General features: G+C 42.8%; 2 protein-coding genes across 2 annotated transcripts in view; one reads left to right on the top strand and one right to left on the bottom strand.

Moving 5' to 3' along the window:
* The window catches only part of AK9 (adenylate kinase 9), a 153,211-nt gene extending 146,699 nt beyond the window's left edge, over positions 1–6,512 (bottom strand). Inside the window, exons 1-2 of the mRNA XM_074989121.1 lie at positions 4,988–6,512; positions 3,057–3,120 (exon numbers count right to left, since the gene is read on the bottom strand). Coding sequence (XP_074845222.1) covers positions 3,057–3,120; positions 4,988–5,104 — 181 coding nt within the window. The 5' untranslated portion in view covers positions 5,105–6,512. The remainder of the gene's footprint in view (positions 1–3,056; positions 3,121–4,987) is intronic.
* Positions 6,513–9,619: 3,107 nt separating this feature from the next.
* FIG4 (FIG4 phosphoinositide 5-phosphatase) overlaps positions 9,620–21,755 on the top strand; it is a 118,575-nt gene continuing 106,439 nt past the window's right edge. The window contains exon 1 of the mRNA XM_074990763.1: positions 9,620–9,938. Within this exon, the coding sequence (XP_074846864.1) occupies positions 9,870–9,938 (69 nt within the window). The 5' untranslated portion in view covers positions 9,620–9,869. The remainder of the gene's footprint in view (positions 9,939–21,755) is intronic.

Here is a 21,755-nt window from a genome sequence, read left to right as displayed (position 1 = left end):
TGTTCAATTTCCTGGCTCCCAGAGCCATGGCAGCCTGGTTCCCAGCTCCCCACTGTTCTGGGAGCCACACGCATCTTCTCCCTGGCTTTCCCCAAGTCGGGGAAACTGGGCAGGCAGACAGAACATAAGAACGTAAGAATGGCCATACTGGGTCAGACCAAAGGTCCATCCAGCTCAGTATCCTGTCTGCCAACAGTGGCCAGTGCCAGGTGCCCCAGAGGAGGTGAACCAAAGACAATGATCAAGCGATTTGTCTCCTGCCATCTGTCTCCAGCCTTTGACTAAAGGCTAGGGGCACCATACTTGGCTAATAGCCATTTATGGACCTAACCTCCAAAAATTTATCAAGCTCTATGTTAAACTCTGTTAGAGTGCTGGCCTTCACAGCCTCCTCCGGCAAGGAGTTCCACAGGTTGATTGTGCGCCGTGTGAAGAAAAATTTTCTTTTATTAGTTTTGAACCTACTACCCATTAATTTCATTTGGTGTCCTCTAGTTCTTATATTATGGGAACAAGTAAATAACTTTTCTGTATTCACTTTCTCCACACCATTCATGATTTTATATACCCCTGTCATATCGCCGCTCAATCTCCTCTTTTCTAGACTGAAAAGTCCCAGTCTCTCTAGCCTCTCCTCATATGGGACCGTTTCCAAACCTTTAATCATTTTAGTTGCCCTTTTCTGAACTTTTTCTAATGCCAGTGTATTTTTTGAGGTGAGGAGACCACATCTGCACGCAGTACTCAAGATGTGGGCATACCATAGTTTTATATAGGGGAAGTATGATATTCTTAGTCTTATTTTCTATCCCTTTTTTAATTATTCCTAACATCCTATTTGCTTTACTGACTGCCGCTGCACACTGCATGGATGTTTTCAGAGAACTATCCACTATAATTCCAAGATCCCTTTCCTAATCTGTTGTAGCTAAATTTGCCCCCATCACATTGTATGTGTAATTGGGGTTATTTTTCCCAATGTGCATTACCTTACACTTACCCACATTAAATTTCATTTGCCATTTTTCTGCCCAATCACTCAGTTTGCTGAGATCTTTTTGAAGTTCTTCACAATCTACTTTGATTTTGACTATCCTGAACAGCTTGGTATCATCTGCAAACTTTGCCACCTCACTGCTTACCCCTTTCTCTAGATCATTGATGAACAAGCTGAACAGGATTGGTCCCAGGACCGACCCTTGGGGAACACCACTAGTTACCCCCCTCCATTGTGAAAATTTACCATTTATTCTCCCAGCTGTGGGAAGCCAAGGAGAAGCTGCATCGCTGCGGCTGTCTGTCCACCTGGCTACCCCAGCTCAGGGAGCTGGGCAGGCAGATGGCCATGGCAGAGCAGCTTCTCTACAGCTTCCCCCAGCTGGGGGAGCCGAGGGCTGGAGCGGAAACCTGGGAAGAGGATTTCTATTTGTGCTTAACTCATGTTAATGCAAATTAAGTGCAAGGCAAAATCATGCATATCGGGGGGTTATTGTATGCTAAAACATGTTTCCAAAGATTTTGGGGATAACAAAGGATTTTATATCTTAGTAAGATACTGATTTTGGTGGTGTGTTCTCTTAAATAGTTCATCAAATAGTCAGAGGTAAAAGGGAAACTCATTTGTCCATCTATCTGAAAGAAAAGGAATGCTGCTTGTTTAAGGCCTCTCTTCTATGGGGGAGATGAGGGAGGGGAGAAATGAGAGTAGGGATGGATTGAAAGGACAGGAAGACTTTGGAAGCAAGTTTTTGTACTGTTGTATTTAAAAATTAAAATGTGTTATATAAGGGTGGTCTTTTGCAGAATTTATTTAAAAAACTACATCTGAAGATCCAAGCATTTAAGGATAAAGCTGAATACTCAGAGTGTGCACCTAAGCATCTGTGCAAGGATTTTTTTAGAAATGAGATTTTATAAGATTCAGCCACAAACTAATAAAATATTTACAGCAAATTTTAAACTAAGATCGTGTAGACATAACTGATTTTGTCGATAAATTCCGGGTTGGCACATGCCAGCTAAATGGTTTTCATTACTACTTCATGGCTCTTTCACAGGTTCAATGTTATGCTAATAAGTCTGGCAAGCTAGAAGGCTTTTCACTTTTAAGTTAACAAATACACTTCAAGGGAAGAGTCACTTGTCTGAAACCTTCAGCAGCCTGTTGTAGTAGCCTTCTGGCACAGTCAGAACAGGGATGGGAAAAGGAAAGCTGTTGAGCACTAAGATCCAAGGGAGGCATTTCCTCCCTTTGTCTGTTATGCCCACCACTCATACCCATTGCCTCAAATGAGCCTGAGGGCAGGTTTACACTACCCCTGAAGATCGACTCCCATCTAGTAGAGACAAGTGAAATCGACCTCCCAGAGGTCACAGACGAGGCAAGGAGTAAGAGAAGTCGACGAAAGAAACTCTCTCATCAGCCTTTCCTTGTACATACAGCCAAGTTAGCTGAACATAGATACGTTGATTTTAGCTACGCAATTGCCATAGCTAGAATTGCGTATCTGCGGTCGACTTTCTTAGATGAGCATAGACATAGCCTTAGGATGCTTTTGGTGAGAGTGTGAAACTGCCAGGGTAATAGCACAGATTTGCTTTTATTATTATTTATATAGCAGAAGTGCTAAGAAGCCATCCTCATCTGGAACCCAGTTGTGCTAGGCACTGTACAAACCCAGAACAAAAACATAGATTTTATCTGATCCTGTAACCTGATCTAAGCAGTCAGATATCTGTGCCCATATGGACAGCCTCCCCAAAGATTCCAGAAAGGTTTCACATAAAGGACTTCCAGGCCTGGGCCCTACTTTGGTCATTAGATTTTACATTGCATCCTGCAAATTAGGAGAAAACTGGATTATTTAGTACCCATGAAGCTAAATGCAGGTGCATTTTCCCTGCTCCACAATGATCTCTTTCCTGAAATATTATCACAGTTTGCCCTTACCAGTGAACTTCACTCTGGTCAGTAATGTACCCTGAAGAATTTCAAGGAATATAAAGATAGCTAAAATACCAAGTATTATAATGTTGTGTTTACAGTTGACACTTACCTTCAATGAGTGTGCATTTCCATAACTGAGCTATTTTTCTAGCTAACGTTTTCTTCCCTGTACCCTTAAAATGAAAAAGACATATTTTCTTGAAATTAGAATGACTTTCATGTTACTCACATAACTAAACACAAATGAAATGCATGTCCTTTTATTGCTTCTTTGTAATACAGTAGCCACTAAAAGCCCTAGTTAGGTTCAAGGCCTCTGTGCTATGCACTTTAACATAAGCCTGTTTAAGGCCACCAGGCAATGTACAATGTACACTACACCCTTCATATGACAGACTAATGGAGAGGAGGGGTGTCCCTTAAAGCAGAAAGTCTGTTATAGCCAAGGATTTTCTGTCAGAGTGGCAGCTCCTCCGCTCTGAGCCACCTGAGCTCTGCTGTGCATGCGGGGAGCTCTTCTTGGCCCTTATCCAGCTGCGGGGGGTGGAGGGGGAGGAGAAGAGGAGAGGAGAGGAGAGACCCAGAGGCAGCAGCTCTCCCAACTGCAGCCAGGGATTCTGCAGCTACAATGGTCGAAGCTGCGTCCAGGGAACCAAAAGCTGAAGTGATCCCAGCCATGGCCAGGGACCCCACAACTGTGGTGATCCCAGCCATGGGGGTTGCGGGGGGGACCCAGCAGCAGCGGCTCTCCCAGCCGTGGCCAGGGATCCCATGGCTGTGGCAGTCCCAGTGGCGGCCAGGGACCCTGCAGCTGTGGTGATCCCAGGTGCAGAGGAAAGGGGAGACCTGGTGGCAGCAGCTCTCTCAGCTGTGGCTAGGGACCCTGCAGCTTCTGTGAACCTATTTCCTTTGCAGGGAGGATAGCACACGTCCGTTATTACCAATGTCTGGTAAAACGGGGTCCACTATACTGAGGTTTACTGTATTTCCTACAGTATGGTCAATATAATTGCTTCCTTTAACTGATTTTCTTCATGTGAAATATATTTGTATTGATGGATAAAGGTATTTTAAACCTTTAATATGAGTTGCTCATGAGTTTCTATTTTATTTATTTATTTTGGTGGGACTGAAACTGTGTGTGGCCCTAATAGGTTAAAACAGGGCAGGACATTCCTTTTCAACTTCTTGTGGCTCATAGGAAACACAAGTAATTGTAACTTTTTAATTAAATTATTTTAGTCCACGAGGCCAGATAAAAAGAGCCCTTAAATTGCAACAATAATACAATACTACCCTCTTAATAAGTATCTTAATCCAGTTCTTCATGATTAAAAGGCTATTTCATTTAAACAAAGAAGATATATATAGTAGTCAATATTATATTTCTGAAACTTAGTTTATTGAATTGAATTTTTGCCTATTACTAATATTTGTTATAATTTGTTATTAATCATATGTTTTAAATACTAAGCCATGATGAACGTAAAACAAACATTTTGTCTGCCATTGTGAGAAGCAGAAGAAAGTCTTGGAGAAATCTGTGACCTTTAGTCACAGTACTAACACCTCTAATTGTAACTGACAAGTCAATCAGTCGTTCCCACCTCCACCCCCGGGCGCTGCCCAAAAAACCACAACCCTACCAGAAGAGGCTGAGCAAGGGTAATATTAAGATAACAGAACACTCATTCAATGTAATGTAAAAATCCTTATTCCCTTAGTTTTATTTTATTAAAGCAATTTTCCCCGATTATCCACATCCCATTTAAGGAGCTAGCAGGTGACCAATTTTAATGAAAGCAAATGGCATTCGGCACCTTGCTGAATAAGCCTCTTTCATCCGTCAGTCCGAAGATTATTATTGATCTCCATTGCATTTTGGAATGGAAAAAATAATGCAACATCAGATCCTAGAAGAACTTTGACTGCTTTACTAAGCTATGTTTAAAGAAAATATATAACCTGTGCCAAACCTATTTGAGTGAAAATAATTTTGACTAGAAGTTCAAATTAAAATGTAGAACTTGGACATCTTACTGGCTTTCCAAGGATAATTAAGCAGGTAGGTTTTGACAACAGAAAGGATTTTTCACCTTCATCTTCATCAAATATATCCACAAATGGATAATCTTGTTTTTTCGCTGCTGAAGCCATAAATAAAATACACTAAATTGGGGGGGAAAAATACGGTTATTTATATAACGCCAGCCATAGTGGTTTAAGCATGAATAAGCAAACAGAAAATAATAATAGATCACATTACTAACAAATGGATATTGACAGAGCAAACATAACTATTGACCATATGCAGGGGCAAGGAATAACTTCAGGATATAGAGGCCCTTTACACCAATATCCCACATGAAGGTGGACTTCAAGCTGTTAGGAACAATATCCCTAATGAGACCAAGGCACAAATGATGGCGGAGCTTTGTGGCTTTGTCCTCATCCACAAGTATTTCAGATTTGAGGGCAATTTATACCTTTAAATTAGCGGCACTGCTATGGGCACCCACATGGCCACACAGCATGCCAACATTTTTATGGGTGACCTGGAACAATGCTTCCTCAGCTCTCGTCCCTTAGTGGCCCTCCTCTACCTGCACTACTCTGATGACATCATCATTTGGACCCATGGGAAAGAGGCTCTTGAAGAGTTCCATCATGATTTCAACAGTTTCCACCCCATCATCATCCTCAGCCTGGACCAGTGCACACAAGAGAGCCACTTCCTGGATACTACTGTACAAATAAGTGATGGTCACATAACCACTACCCTATACCAGAAACCCACAGATTGCCATGCTTACCTACCTGCCTCCAGCTTCTATCAAGGGCACACTTACATGATGCATTGCATACAGCTAGGCACTAAGGTATAACCACATTTGCTCCAATCCCTCAGACAGAGACAAACATCTACAAGACCTGCAAGACCTTTATCAAGCTTTTCTGAAACTACAATACCCACCTAAAGAAGTGAAGAAACAGATTGACAGAGCCAGACGTGTACCCAGAAGTCACCTGCTACAAGACAGGCCCAACAAGGAAAACGAGAGAACGCCACTGGCCACGACATACAGCCCACAGCTAAAGCCTCTCCAGCGCATCATCAGTGATCTACAACCCATCCTGGACAATGATCCTTCACTCTCACAGACCTTGGAAGGTCGGCCTGTTTTCGCCTACAGACAGCCTGCCAACTTTAAACAAATTCTCACCAGCAGCTATAGACCACAACACAGTGACTCTAAACCTGGAACCGATCCCTGCAACAAACCTCGCTGCCAACTCTGGTCACACATCTACAACAGCAGTATCATCACAGGACCTAACAACATCAACCACACCCTCAGGGGCTCTTTCACCTGCACATCTACTAACATAATATATGCCAACATGTGCCAACAATGCCCCACTGCAATCTACATTGGCCAAACTGGACAGTCTCTGCATAAAAGAATAAATGGACATAAATCAGACATCAAGAACACTAACATACAAAAACCCATAGGAGAACACTTCAACCTCCCCGGACACTCTGTAACAGATTTAAAAGTAGCAGTCCTACAACAAAAAAACTTCAAAAATAAACTCCAAAGAGAAACCATGGAGCTGCAACTCATTTGCAAATTTTATACCATCAACCAAGGATTGAACAGAGACTGGGAGTGGTTGACCAATTACAAAAGCAGTTTCTCTGCTCTTGATGTTCACACCGCCACATTAGCTACTGATAATGGGCTACACTTTCCCCGACTGAACTGACCTGATTACTCCTCTCTTGATTTTCACAACTCCACGTTACTTGCTGATAATGGGCCACATCCTCTGTGACTGAACAGAGCCTATCAACTCTCCCCTTGACGGAGACTCCCTCTAAAAACACTCCTCCGAAACCCTTCCCCAACTCATGCATCTGATGAAGTGAGTCTTTGCTCACAAAAGCTTAATGCTCCAAAGTATCTGTTAGTCTATAAGGTGCCACAGAACTTCTTGTTGTTTTTGAAGATACAGACTAACTTGACTACCCCTCTGATACTTCACGAAAATAGAGATGTTCAGAGCCTTCATTGATCCCCTTACAGGGATGCTGTTTAGGAAGGAGGGAAGGGAAAACTACCCTAAGTTTTTGTACCTCATTTTGTATCTGGTAAAGTTAGCACCAGAGGGGAAGATGTGTGCTGCCCAACCTTCCCCTGCTGCCCTGCTTTGCTGTCCCCTATACCATACCAGCACAGAAGCACTGCTGGTCACACTGCACTGTAAGCCTGACTCCTTATCTTCTCTGAGAGCTTGGCACAGGTTTGACATTGGGGTGTCCCCCTTCCTATCAAGTAGCAGAGCCAGCAGAATGTGCCCCTTGTTCCAGACAGGAATAGAGCACATAGTGACCCCAATCGCAGCAGCATCCCCTCTGGTACAGCTCCTTCCTCCACCCTGAGCAACACTCCTGCCTGTACAGAGCCCGTAAGTGCCCCTTCCTGCACCCTGGTCAGACGTCAAACTTTTTGAGATGAGCCCCCTCTTTGAGTATTAATTTTAGTTGTGTCCCTCCCCCATTACCTGCAAAAAACTAGTTTTCAGGTGCCTGAGTAGGCCTTGGAATCCAGGCTAAGGTTGCCCTCCCTATCAAAATCTGAAATAGTGCCCTGAGCATCTCTCTAGATTTTGATAGACTTCCTCCTCTTCACTTCCTTATCTCAAACATGGCTACAGTTTTTTCTCATAATCTTCAAACAAGATCCCTTTTCTTCTCCCCCATTTCTGTTACATCTTGGTCTTCACTATCCTTAAAACTTTACTTTCTGCCTCCAAAATTGGGCCCTGATTCTGCAAAGACTTACATACTTAAGTTTAGAGAGAGTGAGTAGCCTATCAATATTAATGGGAATATTCATAATGTACAAGGTGAAAAAAGTCTCAGATCTTCCCCTATAATCTTCCTACAGGTCCCCCAGCTCACTTGAATTCTGCAACAGGCCTCACATCCTCTGCTGAAGAGTCTTATAATGAGGTGCAATCACTACAGTGTCTCTTGCAGACCCTACTCGTTTCCCCCTCTGCTAGCACAAAGATAAAGCATCATCTCAGAGGCTGCAAACTTCACAGGAAAAAAGGCAGACAAGCAGCTGGTTAGTCCATCAAAGAGCAATGCTGTACTCAGGCTGCTCCACCAGGGGTGAGCAAACTTTTTAGGTTGGGCCACACTTTTCGACCCTGTAATTAGCAAGGCGCCCCAACCTGTCTAATGTACTCTAAACCAATGGAAATTGCTGTTATGATCATATGGGGAAAAAAAGTTCAGCATGGTAAAAAAATAAGTATGCAAAATGTAAAAAAAAAAAAATTAATCTGTATATAAATGTGAATACATATACATAAAAACAATAACATATTTCAACATTTTCAGTGAGCTAGATGAGCCTAATACCCAGCAGACAATTGTGCTGTACCCCCCTATATAATATCACACACACCCCAACCGGTCCTGCTACCCACTTGCACCCTCTTGCTACACCAATGTACCACAAGGCTTTAACACGATTTATTTAGTGTTTTCTCTTCTGGCAACAGAGAAGGTCTGTTTGTTTTGTTCGTTGTTGTAAATGCAGCACACTTAGATTCTCGGGAAATAAAAAACGTGGGCAGAAAATGGTCTGGTTGGTTTGCTTGTACATTAACTGAATCATCCCATTGCAGCAGCTGGGCAGCGGAGTCTGATGAGGCTTTGGAATGACTTGTCCCAGCGCCTTCTGTACAGGAAGACCTGACAGTTGGAGTGACCAAAGAATATTTCACCCCGTACCACCTGCTCTTGGTTTCACTGATTCAATTAATCAATCACCTAAATTCTTATCACATCCGTTTGCTGAAATGTCTAAGAATTCGCTGTGGTGCAAAACATTTTGGCCTCGGACTGGGAGGAAGGAACCAGCTGCCGTCTCTCCTGCTGACGGAGAGTCATGCTGGGGGCGACCAGTAAGCGTCACGCGGGTGGCCTGGGGCTGGCGGCCTCGGTCTCTCTCCGGGAGGCCCGGTCACGTTCCGCCGGGGCCACGGAGTCCACACGGATCAGCGCGGGCTCCGGCCGGCGGCTGCGGGGGGAGTCGGGGAACTCGTGGCGCGGGCCCGGGGGGCATCACTTACACTGCGCAGGGAAGGCACCGAACCAGCACCTCCGTCTCCCTTGCGCCGGTCTCGCGGGGCTCACTCTGGAGCACTGATTTGTGTAGCGTCGTATCCCTTAGCAACCGGCCAGCCCCGCCCTGCGACCAATCAGCGCGCCAGCCGCGCGCGCCTACCCGCTCTGGCTGGAGTTGTAGGCGTAGCGTCTCCCTGACAGGCTAAGGAGAGAGGAGAAGGGGCTGGTCGCGGAACTTTCCCTGATGCCGGAGCGTGGGAGATGGGATCCCGCCCCTATGTAGCCATTGACATCCCTTCCCTGACCCGCTGTTTGCGGCTTCATTGCCAGTACTTCCCTCTGACGGCGTCAGCCGCCTCATTGTCCCAGCCCACCCAGCACCCACCCCTGCAATGGCCGCCGCGGCGTCGGCCGGGGGGTCCTTCCGTCACGTGACGGAGGCGCGACACCCCGACGCTCTCTGATAGGCTCCCCGGGGCCGCGCTGGCGCGTTGTGCCAGTCGCACGTCCGGCTTCCTGAGTTCGGGAGTGGGGAAGTGACCATCTGCGCCCCCCTGCTCCCCTGTGCCGGCTCCTTAAAGTCCAGCCCGCCTCTGTCGTCACTAGGACCCTTTGTCGCTCTCCCTGGTGGTGGAGTCCCCGCGCGCCGCGGCGCGGCTGGTTGGCTGGCTCCGGGAACCCTCTGCTACACGTCCGTTAAACGTCCGCTCCCTGCCCGTGCTCCCCCCCTCCCCATTCGCCCTGAGGCGGCCCCCAGTCCGCTCTGCTATCGCCATGCCCGTGGCGGCGGCGGTGCCGATTATCCGCTGTGTGCAGAAGCTGGTACTGTACGAGACCAGAGCTGTGAGTAACCGCGCCACCTCCCCCCACCGGCTCCGCCCCTGCCCCTCCTGCGTACAGTGTCGTGTCGGGGGGGGGATGTGCTCCCGGGAACTGGCGAGGAGACTGCAGGGTCTATGCAGTGTGGGTCCCGGGTTCGGGAACAGCGGGAGGCTGTGTCATGGGTCACGCATGACCCTCCCCTCGCCCCGACCGAGTGGCCAAGGGCCTGTGAAGCCCGAGCTTCCGAACAGCGGCTGGAGGGAGGGTGGAGCGTGGGTGAAGCAAGGTCCTGGCTTTGGAGAGGTTTAGTCTCCCGTGGCCTAAGCACCCCCCCCCCCCCCCGTTTGCTACCCTACTGTGGGGCATTTATTAATAGTGGTGCACACATAACAAAAATACAGTCCTTCCCTGGAAGTTTATCGTCTAGGTATAAAATAAGAGCCAACAGGTAATAGGAAAGTGCAAGAAAACAACATGATAGCATTGGTCAGCATAATAGGAGATAATTTGAGTAGGCTATTAAGCATCACATCAAAAGAGAGTTTTTTGTGGTATAATTTGAAGGAGAACTGCTTTAAAACACCACAGTATTCCACAGCAATAAGGGTAAACATCCTGAGGTACTTCTGTTACACACTTTACTATTTTATGAGATTCGGTTCTTAGTCGAGCTTGTTGTGCAACAACAGAGGCTATCTTTGCCAATAAACTAATGCTATAATTATATTTGAACTGAGTTCTGTTTATAACTGAAGGTGCTGCTATTGTCAGTATCAATTTATCAAAACTTCATGTTGAACCTTGGCCCCAGAATATTAGAGCAATAAGGTAGATAAGGTAACATCTTTTATTAGATAGGTTCTCTTGGTGAAAGAGGAGTTTTTTGTCCTATACAGACTTCTTTTTGAGGTCTCTGTGTAACTTGATGGCTTGTCTTTTTCACTATTGGAAGTCAGCCTAATGGAAATATTACCTCAGTCATACTGGGACAGGGGGAGGGGGGCCTCAAACTCAGTTTACCTTTGGGCCAGTGTCTGTCCTCAAATCTTCCTAGTGGACCAATAGGCACCCGTCTTTGGCAGATCCCTGAGAGGTTTTCATTCCCCCCATGCTTCTTCCAGCCCCACCTATAGTTTCCAGCCCATTCACCCCATCACCACCCTCAGATGATTTAAAACTTTCCTGGGGCTCCTTGGCAGCACCATTCTTAGTGCAATGGGGTTAGAGAGGCTTCCAGGGGCTAGCTCTGTGCCATTGCTGGCATGTTCATGTGGCCCAGGAGAGGTGTGTGCAGAGACTTCCTGGGCCCTGTGCTTTTGGGAGGCTCTGCGGCAACCACCCCAACTGTCTTATGGAGGGATGGTCCTCCCCTCCCCCCAGTCAGGTTAGCCTGTGTGAACCTGGGTAGGCTGGGGATGGCTGCAAGGGTCAGGCCCCTCTGCACTCACCATGGTAGGAGGAGCTGTGAGGAACTGGACCTCTGCTACCATTTCCAAATCTCAGGGTAGAGGACATGAGTGAATGATTATGATGTGGGGCAGAGCAAAAGGCAGGAAGCGATGGCATGGGAAGTGGGGGCAAAGCAGGAGCAGGATTTGGGGAAGCATAGGGACTTCCACCCAAGGGCCACAGGGACTCAAATGCCAGAAGCCCAGTGCAGGCTGCAGATGGGCCCCCAGGCTGTGGGTTTGAAACCCCTGACAGAAAATATCTTTTGCTGGCATTTGAAGGCAGATATTATAAAGACTCCTTTGTGTTAGAAACCGTTCATTAGTTTCTGTGGAAGATGATATAATTCTAAAACCATTCTGCTATTTAAAATCCAGAAAATAAATTGATTTGGGGTGTATTTTTAAACTGTCTTGCTGAAGGGAATGCATCAACTAGAAATCTAGCCAGCTTAATACAACTTGGAAGTAGTTACAAGTTCTAAATCTTTTGAGGGGTTACAACTGCCAATGTTGGAGGTTCTGCAACTGTATATTGCTTTAAAAAGAGTTTTTCTGTCCCTTCTTGTTCTATAAAAGACCATCATAAGCAAATGGGCTGACTGTTCTGTATGAAATGCCTATGCTCGTAACTGCACAAAGTAAATAAAATGTGTAGTTTCTCATAATTTTGAAACATAGGGCTTGTTCTTATGCTTTGTGCTATCACTGCAGTATCTTGAATGTTGCCTCAGTCTGACTTCTGTTGCCACACAAACTCCTGGTTCAAGTAAGATGGTGCCTAAAATTTAAGCAAGTTGGCTCATCGTTGGGTATGAATTGAAGATCAAGTGCTACTACCCATTAAGCTAGTAATGCAGTGTGGATTCAGCTATTTTGTGATACTGAGAACTTGTCTACATGTACAGGACTGCAGCAGCACTGCTGTAATACTTAGTGAAGACATCACCAGGGGTCTGCCAGGTATGGCTCTTTAAAGACTTCTTTGTAGCTCCCAACACTATAATTACCAAGTAAAAAAATCCTCCTGATTATTCTTGATAAATGGTGAATGTCTAAAAGCCCAACGATGAACAACTCATATCTAAATAGCAAACAATATGTGATCTCAAAATGTTGCATAACTCCTCTTTTTATAAGAGCAGTGCACTCTGCAATATGATACTCTATCTGTGTTTTGATCACGTTGCTAATAAAGTCCTTGATTTTAAAAAGAACAAGGGAGCTTGTGGCATTCCAGTTGTGAAAGGGAACATGCATTCTAAGAAAGAAAACTAAAATGAAACATGAAGTAAAATTGGCTCAATTAAAGTGGGTTTGAGAGTGAAAGTCAGGATGATAGTAGTACAAACACACACTTAAAGTGTAAGGAAATAGAATATGTAAAAAGTTTGTGAATGTCCTGCAGTAAACCTGTATCACATTACAAATCACGGTGTGTGCTCTGTTCTTAAAATAAGGATCAGAAAAGTATTGTTTGATGTTGTTATTTATTATGGACCATCTCATATTCGCATGCATTGTGGCTCTTAAATTATAGTTTGTTTGTTTTTTTTAATCAAATTTTAAAAAATGGCTGCTCTTGCCATTTTGGTTGCCCTGTCTACACCGATAGAGAGCTTCTCCCATTGACATACATTTGCCATCTCCCCAAGAGGCATTAACTATGTTGATATGGGGGAAGCTCAAGAGTTCACTCAGTATAACTGTATCGCTTAGAGGTGCAGATTTTCCATAGGCCTAAACAACAAAATTATATAGTAGAACAGGAGTGGGCAATAAGACTGTAGCAGTTTGCCATGGTTAGCTCCTGGTGGGCCACCACCACTATATTTACATGTGCTTCCACAGGTACAGGCACTTGCGGCTTCTGTTGGCTGCAGATCAGTGAGAGCTGTGGGAAACTGTGGTAAGTGGCACAGGTCCCTTAGTAGAGAAGAGCGATCCGGTGACAAGAAGAGCTGCAATCACCCGTACCAGCAGGAGCACAGGTAAATACAGCAGTGGTGGCCCATTGGGCTAACCCTGGGGAATCCGATCCCACCCATGGGCTAATATTTGCCTGCTGCTGCAATAGAACCTCAAAGTTACAGATATCGTGGAAAGGAAGGTTTCTGTGACTCTGAAGTGTTGGTTAAGCTGAACAAAGGGCTACAGCTGTTCTTTCAAAAATTTACAACGGAATGTTGACGTAGTACAGCTTTGAAAATTTACTATGTAGAATTAAATTGCTGTTTTCCTTTATTTTTAGTAGTTTTTGTTTATCATGGTATTAGCTGGGTTTTTTTATTGTCTCTGGGGGTGCCTATTTGTGTTCTTCCAGTTCCAAATGAAAGAACAGCCATAACATTTTGCAGCTTGTGCAAAAGGAATGCAAATTTTGTGGGATACCACGCAACATTTGGGAAAGTTGTGATTTTTATCGTTACCATTTTACTTTTTTCAAGAACATTTGCCAAGGGTCAAAGGTCCATCTTTTATTGTTTTTTGAATCAGACTTTATTTTAGCTGCAGCGAAGTTTTAAGACACTATTTGTATCTCTCTAAGGTTTTCTCGCGTATATTTTTATTTCTGATTTTATGTTTAAACTTGTAAAATAGTCATACTTTATTGTATAGACATGACTAAAAATATAGGTAAGTAGAAATTTCCTGTAGAAATATTTGTAGGGCTGAAGAGCTTGGTCTGTTTTCAGAGGCTTTTAAAAACTTCCTACAGTTAAATCTTTCATATCCACTGCCCTGTGACTGGGACGTTGCCAGATATTCAAATATTCCGGATAATAGAGAACAAGTAGAGTTAGAAGACGATGAAGATACCGAGCAATATCGGATCTCCTGAAGCACCTAGAGAGAGAGATGGAAATGATCAGGGAAGGGGTAAAAGGGATATTGATGCACAGAATGAGAATTAACAACTTGAGGTTTGCAGATGATGTAGTTATTGAGCAAGATGAAGAGGAGCTGTTGAGAATGGTGCAGGCACTAAACAAGGAAGGGAAGGGGTATGGACTGATTGTGAGCAGTGACAAAATGAAGATCATGGTATTTAGAGATCAGGAGATAGGAAGGAACATCAGTGTAGATGGGCTTGAGCTAGAGAATGTAGAGAAGTTCACATCTGGGGAACAACATGACATATGATTGTAGCTTGTAAGAGGGAAATAGCGACAAGAATAGTGAAAGAGAGCGAGTTTGAAGGCAATGGATTAGATCCGCAAAAGCAAAAGCAATGAGATTAGGAACAAAGCTGATCATCTTGAAAATGTGTGTATTCAGCAGCATGTTGTACGGACATGAGACATGGGTGATGATAAAAAATTCGAAGAGAAGGATATTGATGTTTGAGAGGAATTGTTATAGAAAGATCCTGAGAATAGGATGGATGCAGAAGGTCACTAATGAGAAATTATAGAGGAAGATACAGCCGAAAGAGAACCTATTGCAGAAGGTTATACAAAGGAAGCTACAGCTATTCGGGCATATCTGCAGAATGAACATTGAGTGAAAAGTACACCCTGGTATTCGGCATAATGGACAGCTCGAATAGGAGAGGCAGACCCCCTGCACCAGAGGATGAGTAGATGATATAGTAGATTGGTGCAGAGCTAATCTACAGAAACTAAGCCACTCTGCACTGGACAAGGAAAGATGGAAGGAAATAGTGAAGGAGACATTGGACACCAACGGGTGCTGAGAGCATGGTTGATGATGATGGTACTTAGCAATGCATAGCACTAAAGAAAAACAAGACTAGATATTAAGAAACAAAAATGTATGCAGAATACTTTATCAACAATAGTATTGTACATGTAAATTTGTACTGTATTTGCTGTATTTATTTGTATTTACTTTCACGATACTACACTTATAGAAAACATAACTTAATTTACTTATTGTTAAAATGCCAGTTATTTGAGAGTTCTGGTTGATATGAAGGAGTTGATTGTATTTATACCATTTTTTTAATCCATATTTGACTCCCAGAACTAGAAGGGGCTCATTTAGTTCAGTCCCCTGCACTTGTGGCAGGACTAGACCATCCGTTGGTTGATTGGTTGGTTGGTGTTGCATTTAGTCTCAAACAATATTGTACAGACATTTTAAACTAAAGAAACATCATACATTTGTTGTCATCTAAAACATGGTTTACTAAGAGTTGTTAAAATAAATTAAAAATAATAGTTCTTAATAAGTTGCTTAAGGTTGTCTTCTGGTTCACCTTCTTCCACCACCCAGTGTCACAAAATCTCACTTGCGATTTGTGTTGATTTCTGTCTTGTGTCCACTTTATTATGCCTTTATAGTTTGACTTGTTTGCTTACTAATTTCTTTGTTGGCATGCAGAATGTGTTCTTTGTTAGCTCATTTTCTGCTTCCTCTGCTAATCTGTACGGGAAAAAGTTTGTCATTTTACTTTGTTTTACAACAGTGTGAACATGTGCCTTTTTTCCTCTTTAGAAAGTACATGTATAAACAAGGGGGAAACAAGCTGTGTTTGTGGTGGTGTTTTCATCAGAACAAGGAGGCAAATTTTAATGAAAAATATCTGCTCTTCAAGGGGTTTCCTCAGGCATATATTATTACCGAGCCACTAATTTCTACTCCAATTCCATAAAGCATACTTTCAATCTTAATATATTATTCTGTAAATACTCCTTATAATGCATATTGCAATCGTTATGAATCTTGACAAGTTATTATCATTCTGTAGGTGTCATACATGTTTCTTTCCATGGCTAAGCATCCGGTAAGATATGTTTGGTGAGCAAGTTTGTAGGATCTGAAATCAGAGTTATTTGCAAAGAACAGTTGCCTTTGTTAAGAAGCCTATGTATTACAGAAGGGAGGGGCTTCTGACTCAGTCCAGAGGCATCACTAGACTCTTGGGGATGGTCTGTGAGGAAGATTTGATTCTGTCCCTCAGATAATTTTCATTTTCTAGATATTCCTTCCCTGTGCATAGCTTCATTGTTTTCTTCTGCTCCTGTTTATAGCTTACCCAAGCAGCAAAAATAGTGAACGTGCCGTGGTTCTGTTACCTGTATGATGATTAATGGCATCTTTGAAATGATGGGTCATATTAGTGCTTGGTGTTACTGTAGCTGTGTTGATCCTAGTGCGAAAAAAGACAAGGTGAGAGAGACAAGCTTTCAAGCTTATACAGAGCTCTTTTTTTCAGCTCTTTCCTGCTTGGGCAGTTAGTGCAATAGTCTGCAGACTCAGGAAGACAGCACTGCACATGTGAAAGGCTGTCTCCCCAACTCTCAGAGGTAGAAATATACTCATTTTCAGATGAAAACTTGTTTTCAGTAGAAAATTAGGTACGTCCCCACTGGCAGGGAAAACCTTGTTTATTCACCAGTGGTGAATAGGAAAGAGTTTTAGTACCTTGCTTAAACTTCCATCAACATGTTTTAATTAAATGTCACGTGATTCAGGATATAGATTTAGATTTTCATTGTGTTTTATTCTTTTTTCTGGGCTGGTACGTAGATTTGGATGGTTAGAAGGAAATAAACTCTCGGCACCACTTACAAATCCTGATTTTATTTTAAAAATGCATAAGGTTGAGATTTGAAACTGAAAAATGGTGGTTATGTTTGAACACTGACTAAGTTTTTCACAAACATTTTAGTAGAAAATCCTAACACATTAGATACCCATTTTCAGCAACATCTTTGTAAGCATATGATCAATATGTCCCCTTGGACATATTGGTAACAGCAACATAGCTGCTGTATAAGAGGAACATTTGTGATGCTGTGACATCACATCGTTGGTTTACTGCATTATTTTTTGTGGCACAGACAGACGAAATGGCAAGAAGTCTTTCACTGAAACTATCCTGAGACTACCAAACTCCAGGGGCTACTCAAAACCAAGTGACAGTCAAGTGGAAGCCTCACAGGTAGATTTGTATGAGGAAGTTTTAAGTTTTTGGCTAAATCTGAAAATAGATAATTGAATAGCTATCATAGGTGTATGTATGAAGATAGGTGTATGTATGAAGGAAAATCTCCTGATGTCAACTTGGCTCTCTTTAACTGGTTCATGGAGAAGAGGGGCACTTCCCCCTCACTCATCTTCACTGATCTTCCCCCTCAGTTATGTCTGTTCAGTGAATGCCTGGAATGCCTGGTGAAGTTTTCATCAATTGGCTAAAAAAGCTGGATTGTCAGTGTTTCTTGCAGAGCTATAAAATATACCCCTTACTGGATAACTTCTCCACGCACCATAAGGAGCGATTCTCACTAAATTCAGTTTGAATTGTTATCTTCTAACACTACATCTTTGATGCAGCTTGTGGATCAAGGTGTGAGCAAGAATGTGAACCCATCAAAAATTGCAGAACAGATGATGATAATGATGTTTGAGGTAGATCCCAATGCAGATGTTCAGAGTTTGGTAGATTGCGTTCTCTTTGTTGCTGAGGAATGGTAAGATGTAAAGCTGACAACAATTTGCAACAGTTCTAGCAAAGGCAGATTAGTGCCAGTGGAAGGTATGCAAGATGATGTTGAAGAGTTTGACTCCTATGATTGATGTTCCACTTCCAGTCAACATGGAAAAAGAGGATTTAATAGCTGCAGTGACTATGAATTAGGATTTGCTTGTATTTGGAGAGCTCAGGATGCTGCAAGGACAGAGAAACAAGCTTGTGTTGGTGAAATGTATCATAATCAAGACAGTGAGAAGGCTTTTGATGAAGTTCCACCTCTGAGAAACTCTAAGCCATTAAAGCCTTTGTACGTACTTCGGCACTTTTGCAGCTTGAGGGATTTGGTGACAGGTTTTACAGGTCTCTTTGGGACACTGAATCTCATCTTCAAAAGAAGATTGTGACTGAGAAGAAGCAGAGTAAACTTAAGCTGTCTTTCTCCCAAAATGAGTGAATTTATATTAATTAATTTACAAGTTGATACTGTATAAATAGAATATACTTTGAAGTGCAATAATACTTTAATTTGGTTTATTACATCATTACTGTTTATTTGGTTAGCAGGCACTCTTGGCCAGGCAATTTACAGTGCATACACAGTATTACAGTTAAGTGCAAGTACAGAAAATCTTTGAGTAAGAGGTTGTGGTTGTTGTCATTGGTGTTTGATCTTAAAAATAAGGCTTGATACTTTTATATGTTAACTTAATTAACACTGCTTTCTTAATGCAGGGTGGTGGGCACATGTTTAAAATGTACAGTACATATGCTAATGTAATATTGCAGTAATCGCATTGTTAGAATTATAAATTTTTTAGTGTCTATTGTACCATTTTTGTGTATCATTAAAAGCATGCTGCCTTTGGTCACACAACACTCTCCATAACAGCAGCAGCTGCTTAGGGAGCAACATAGCAAAATGTCACTGCTATGTTGCTACAGTAAGTATTGCAGAAATAGTTCTATAAGGCTCCATCTACACTAGCAAGTTCTTTCAAAAAATTCAGTCCTTTTTCAAAAGAACACATAGAAAGTCTACACACAAAATGTGCTCTTTCAATCTGAAATCGAAAGAACATGGCTCTTCTTCCGGAGCCCTCTTCTGCTCCCAGATCAGGAAGAGCGCCTTCTGTCAAAGTCGTCTTTTGGAAAAAAAAAAAAAAAATGTGTAGACACTCCATGGGTCCTTTTTTCAAAGAGCAGTCCTCATGGTGCTGAATTTTTCGACCCCCTGGCCCAATTTTTGGAAACAGCGGGTGCTGTGTGGACTCTCTCTGTCAAGAGTGGATCGATCTTTCCATCTTTTTTTTTTTTTAAATGTGTGGACATACACTTTCAAAAGAAGTTTTTTCAGAAGCAATCTTCTGGAAGGACTTCTTTCAAAAGGTTGCTGTAGTGTAGATATAGCTTAACAGTAAGCAGACAGTCATATTTCATGGAAAACTGTAGAGAATTAATTTGAAAAACCTACACAGGATTCTTTCCAAACTTTTTCCTCTCTAAGAGTTAGGGCGGTTGCCTTGCAGAATGGGTAGGATTCGTGCATGTATAGACAGGGGTCTTTTGGAAAACACTAGCACACACCCCCAGCTACTAGTAACAGTGTGGCTGAGTCATGTATTTTCAATTCTAATTGTGCTTTTGCAGTGTTTGAAGTGGCAGATAGGGGTGAGAGTTAATGCAAAAATTAGGAGATTAATTTTGGCTTGGTCAGCATTAATTGTTGAACTGATTTTCCTTTTAAATAGTTTGTTTTATAGAATGTGTTCTCAAAATTCCCACACAGTGCGTCTCTCACAGTGTTTCTCTTTCATACTCACTTTTTGTCTCTTTCTGTAGCCTCCAGCTCCAAGCCTTCTGCCCAAGGCCCTGCCTCGTCTGAGGGGCCCAGAGCCAGCCCAGAACTGGTACCAAAATTCAGGGAGTGGCCCCTCTGCAAAAATTATTGCACCCCCTCCCCCAATCTAGCAGCAGCTTGTATTGAGAGTCTTCTTTACGATCTTGGAAGCATGCACTGTAGCATCTGAATTTCTGCTGTGTTCAGATTTCTTAACTTCTTTTTCTAGTCTTCTGCTTTCCTCACAGCATGCAGTACTGGAGAGCAAAGGAAAGGAATCTGGCCCAACCTATTTTTAGCTATGTCTACACTAGGGGGTTTTGTCTACAAATCTGGCATTTTGTCGACAAAACCAGGTGAGCATCCAGATGCCCAAGACATTCTGTTGATGGTAAGGCAACATAATGGAGCACTTTTATCCCTCTCCTCATGAGGCATAAAACCTCTGTCGACAGAAAGCTGGTTTTGATATCTTGGGGGGGCGGCCTCTGTCAACAGACAGGGCTTCCGGGACACTGGGGCAGCCCTGTCTGCTGTGCTTCCAGTTGTCTATTTTGTCAAAGACAGCGGTCGGGCAGTCCAGCCGCTCAGTCAACAGAGTGGATTGCTCTTGCAATCCTCATGGCAGTTTGGCTGCAATCTTTTGACAGAAGTTTGTCAGAAGTTATCTTGCAACAAAAACTTCTGTCAACAAATTGCTATAATCTAAACATGGCCTCTGACAAGTAAATGAAATCTCTTCATATATGTACCTAAGGAAAATTGTGTTTAAGTAATTGACATGTTTCAGTGATATTGTTTCCAACTTCTGTGTAAATAGTAGGTAAAATGTATAGGGTTTTTAAAAAATGTTTGTAAAAAAACACATTAAAAAACAAGAAAATGTAAAGGTAACACTTAGTGTACGTTAAGATTTTTTTTCCCCTCTACAGCATTGTTAGTTAACAGCTATTGCTTCTAGTTTCAGTGAGCCCATTATCAGCCATGACAATTTCACTGGTGGAATGTGGATCCTAATGACAGAAGTTTAAACAAGCATCTGATTATATCTATTTCTTGATAATGAGTATATGCAAGCTGTAAAATACATAGAAAATATGGTCCCTTGAGTCATTTTCTCTCTAAATTGCAATGCAGTTCAGACACAATAAACATTGCTAAGATATTATATATTGAGTGCAAAACAATCACTGTTGCAAAGCTGCAGTATTCGTGCCTTTGTTAGGGTTTTTTATAAGCATGCGTTAGCTACATGAAAATTCAGTCTTTCATCTGAATTTGGCAGTTTGTTTATGTGTGCTTCTTTAGCAGTATTTCAAATCAGAATATTTAAATGTTTTTGGTTTCTTGAGAGGATCACTTCCTGAGCTGATGATGGGTCATGTCCTGTTCCAGGGAGAAACTGTCCTGGAAGAACTGTGCTCCCAAGCAATGACCACTGATGGCAGCCCTTTAAGCTATCTTCTAGAATATTGTCACTGTACAGAGTTGGTCCTGTGAAGGAGTTTTGCCTTTCCCTCCTACATACCTCCCAGGCCCAGCTGGACTCTTGGCATCTGAAGCAACATAACATGTTTTGCAAACAAAACATCTGCTCTCTTGGAGGCAAGCCACGGGGGAGCTGTGTTGCTTGAACCAGGTGTTTTCTAGGAGTTCATGTTCAAGGACTGGGAGGAACGATGTGCTTTTACTAGAGATAGATGTGCTGAGCTAACTGAATTCTATTTGATTGCTTTTCTCATAATAATGTGCTCTCACTTGGTTATAAAAGCTGTGGGAATAATAAACCTAGGGCCTTCAGTCTTCAGAACTGTTGGTCCCCTGCTGTCAATTGTTTGTCTTTGTGTTTCATCCTTCACGGCACCTCGCCTTTGGGACCTGGGAAAAAAGAAATACTACAGTCCTGTGTAAATAAATCCTGTCAGAGTTAGGGTTTTCTTATGCTGGACGGTGCCCGTCAGCTTTTGTGAAGACAGTATAATTGAGGGGAATCACCACCTTGGTCTGTGCTTTCTGCCTGTGTCTAGATTACAGCGATTAAGCAACAGAAGTTTTTGTCAGAAGAAATTGTGAACAGATCGGAACAGAACATGGTTAAACTGCCAAGTGTA

This window comes from Carettochelys insculpta, chromosome 3, assembly GCF_033958435.1.
Source record: "Carettochelys insculpta isolate YL-2023 chromosome 3, ASM3395843v1, whole genome shotgun sequence".
Lineage (NCBI taxonomy): Eukaryota > Metazoa > Chordata > Testudines > Carettochelyidae > Carettochelys > Carettochelys insculpta.
This window is presented reverse-complemented; position numbering and strand designations above follow the sequence as displayed.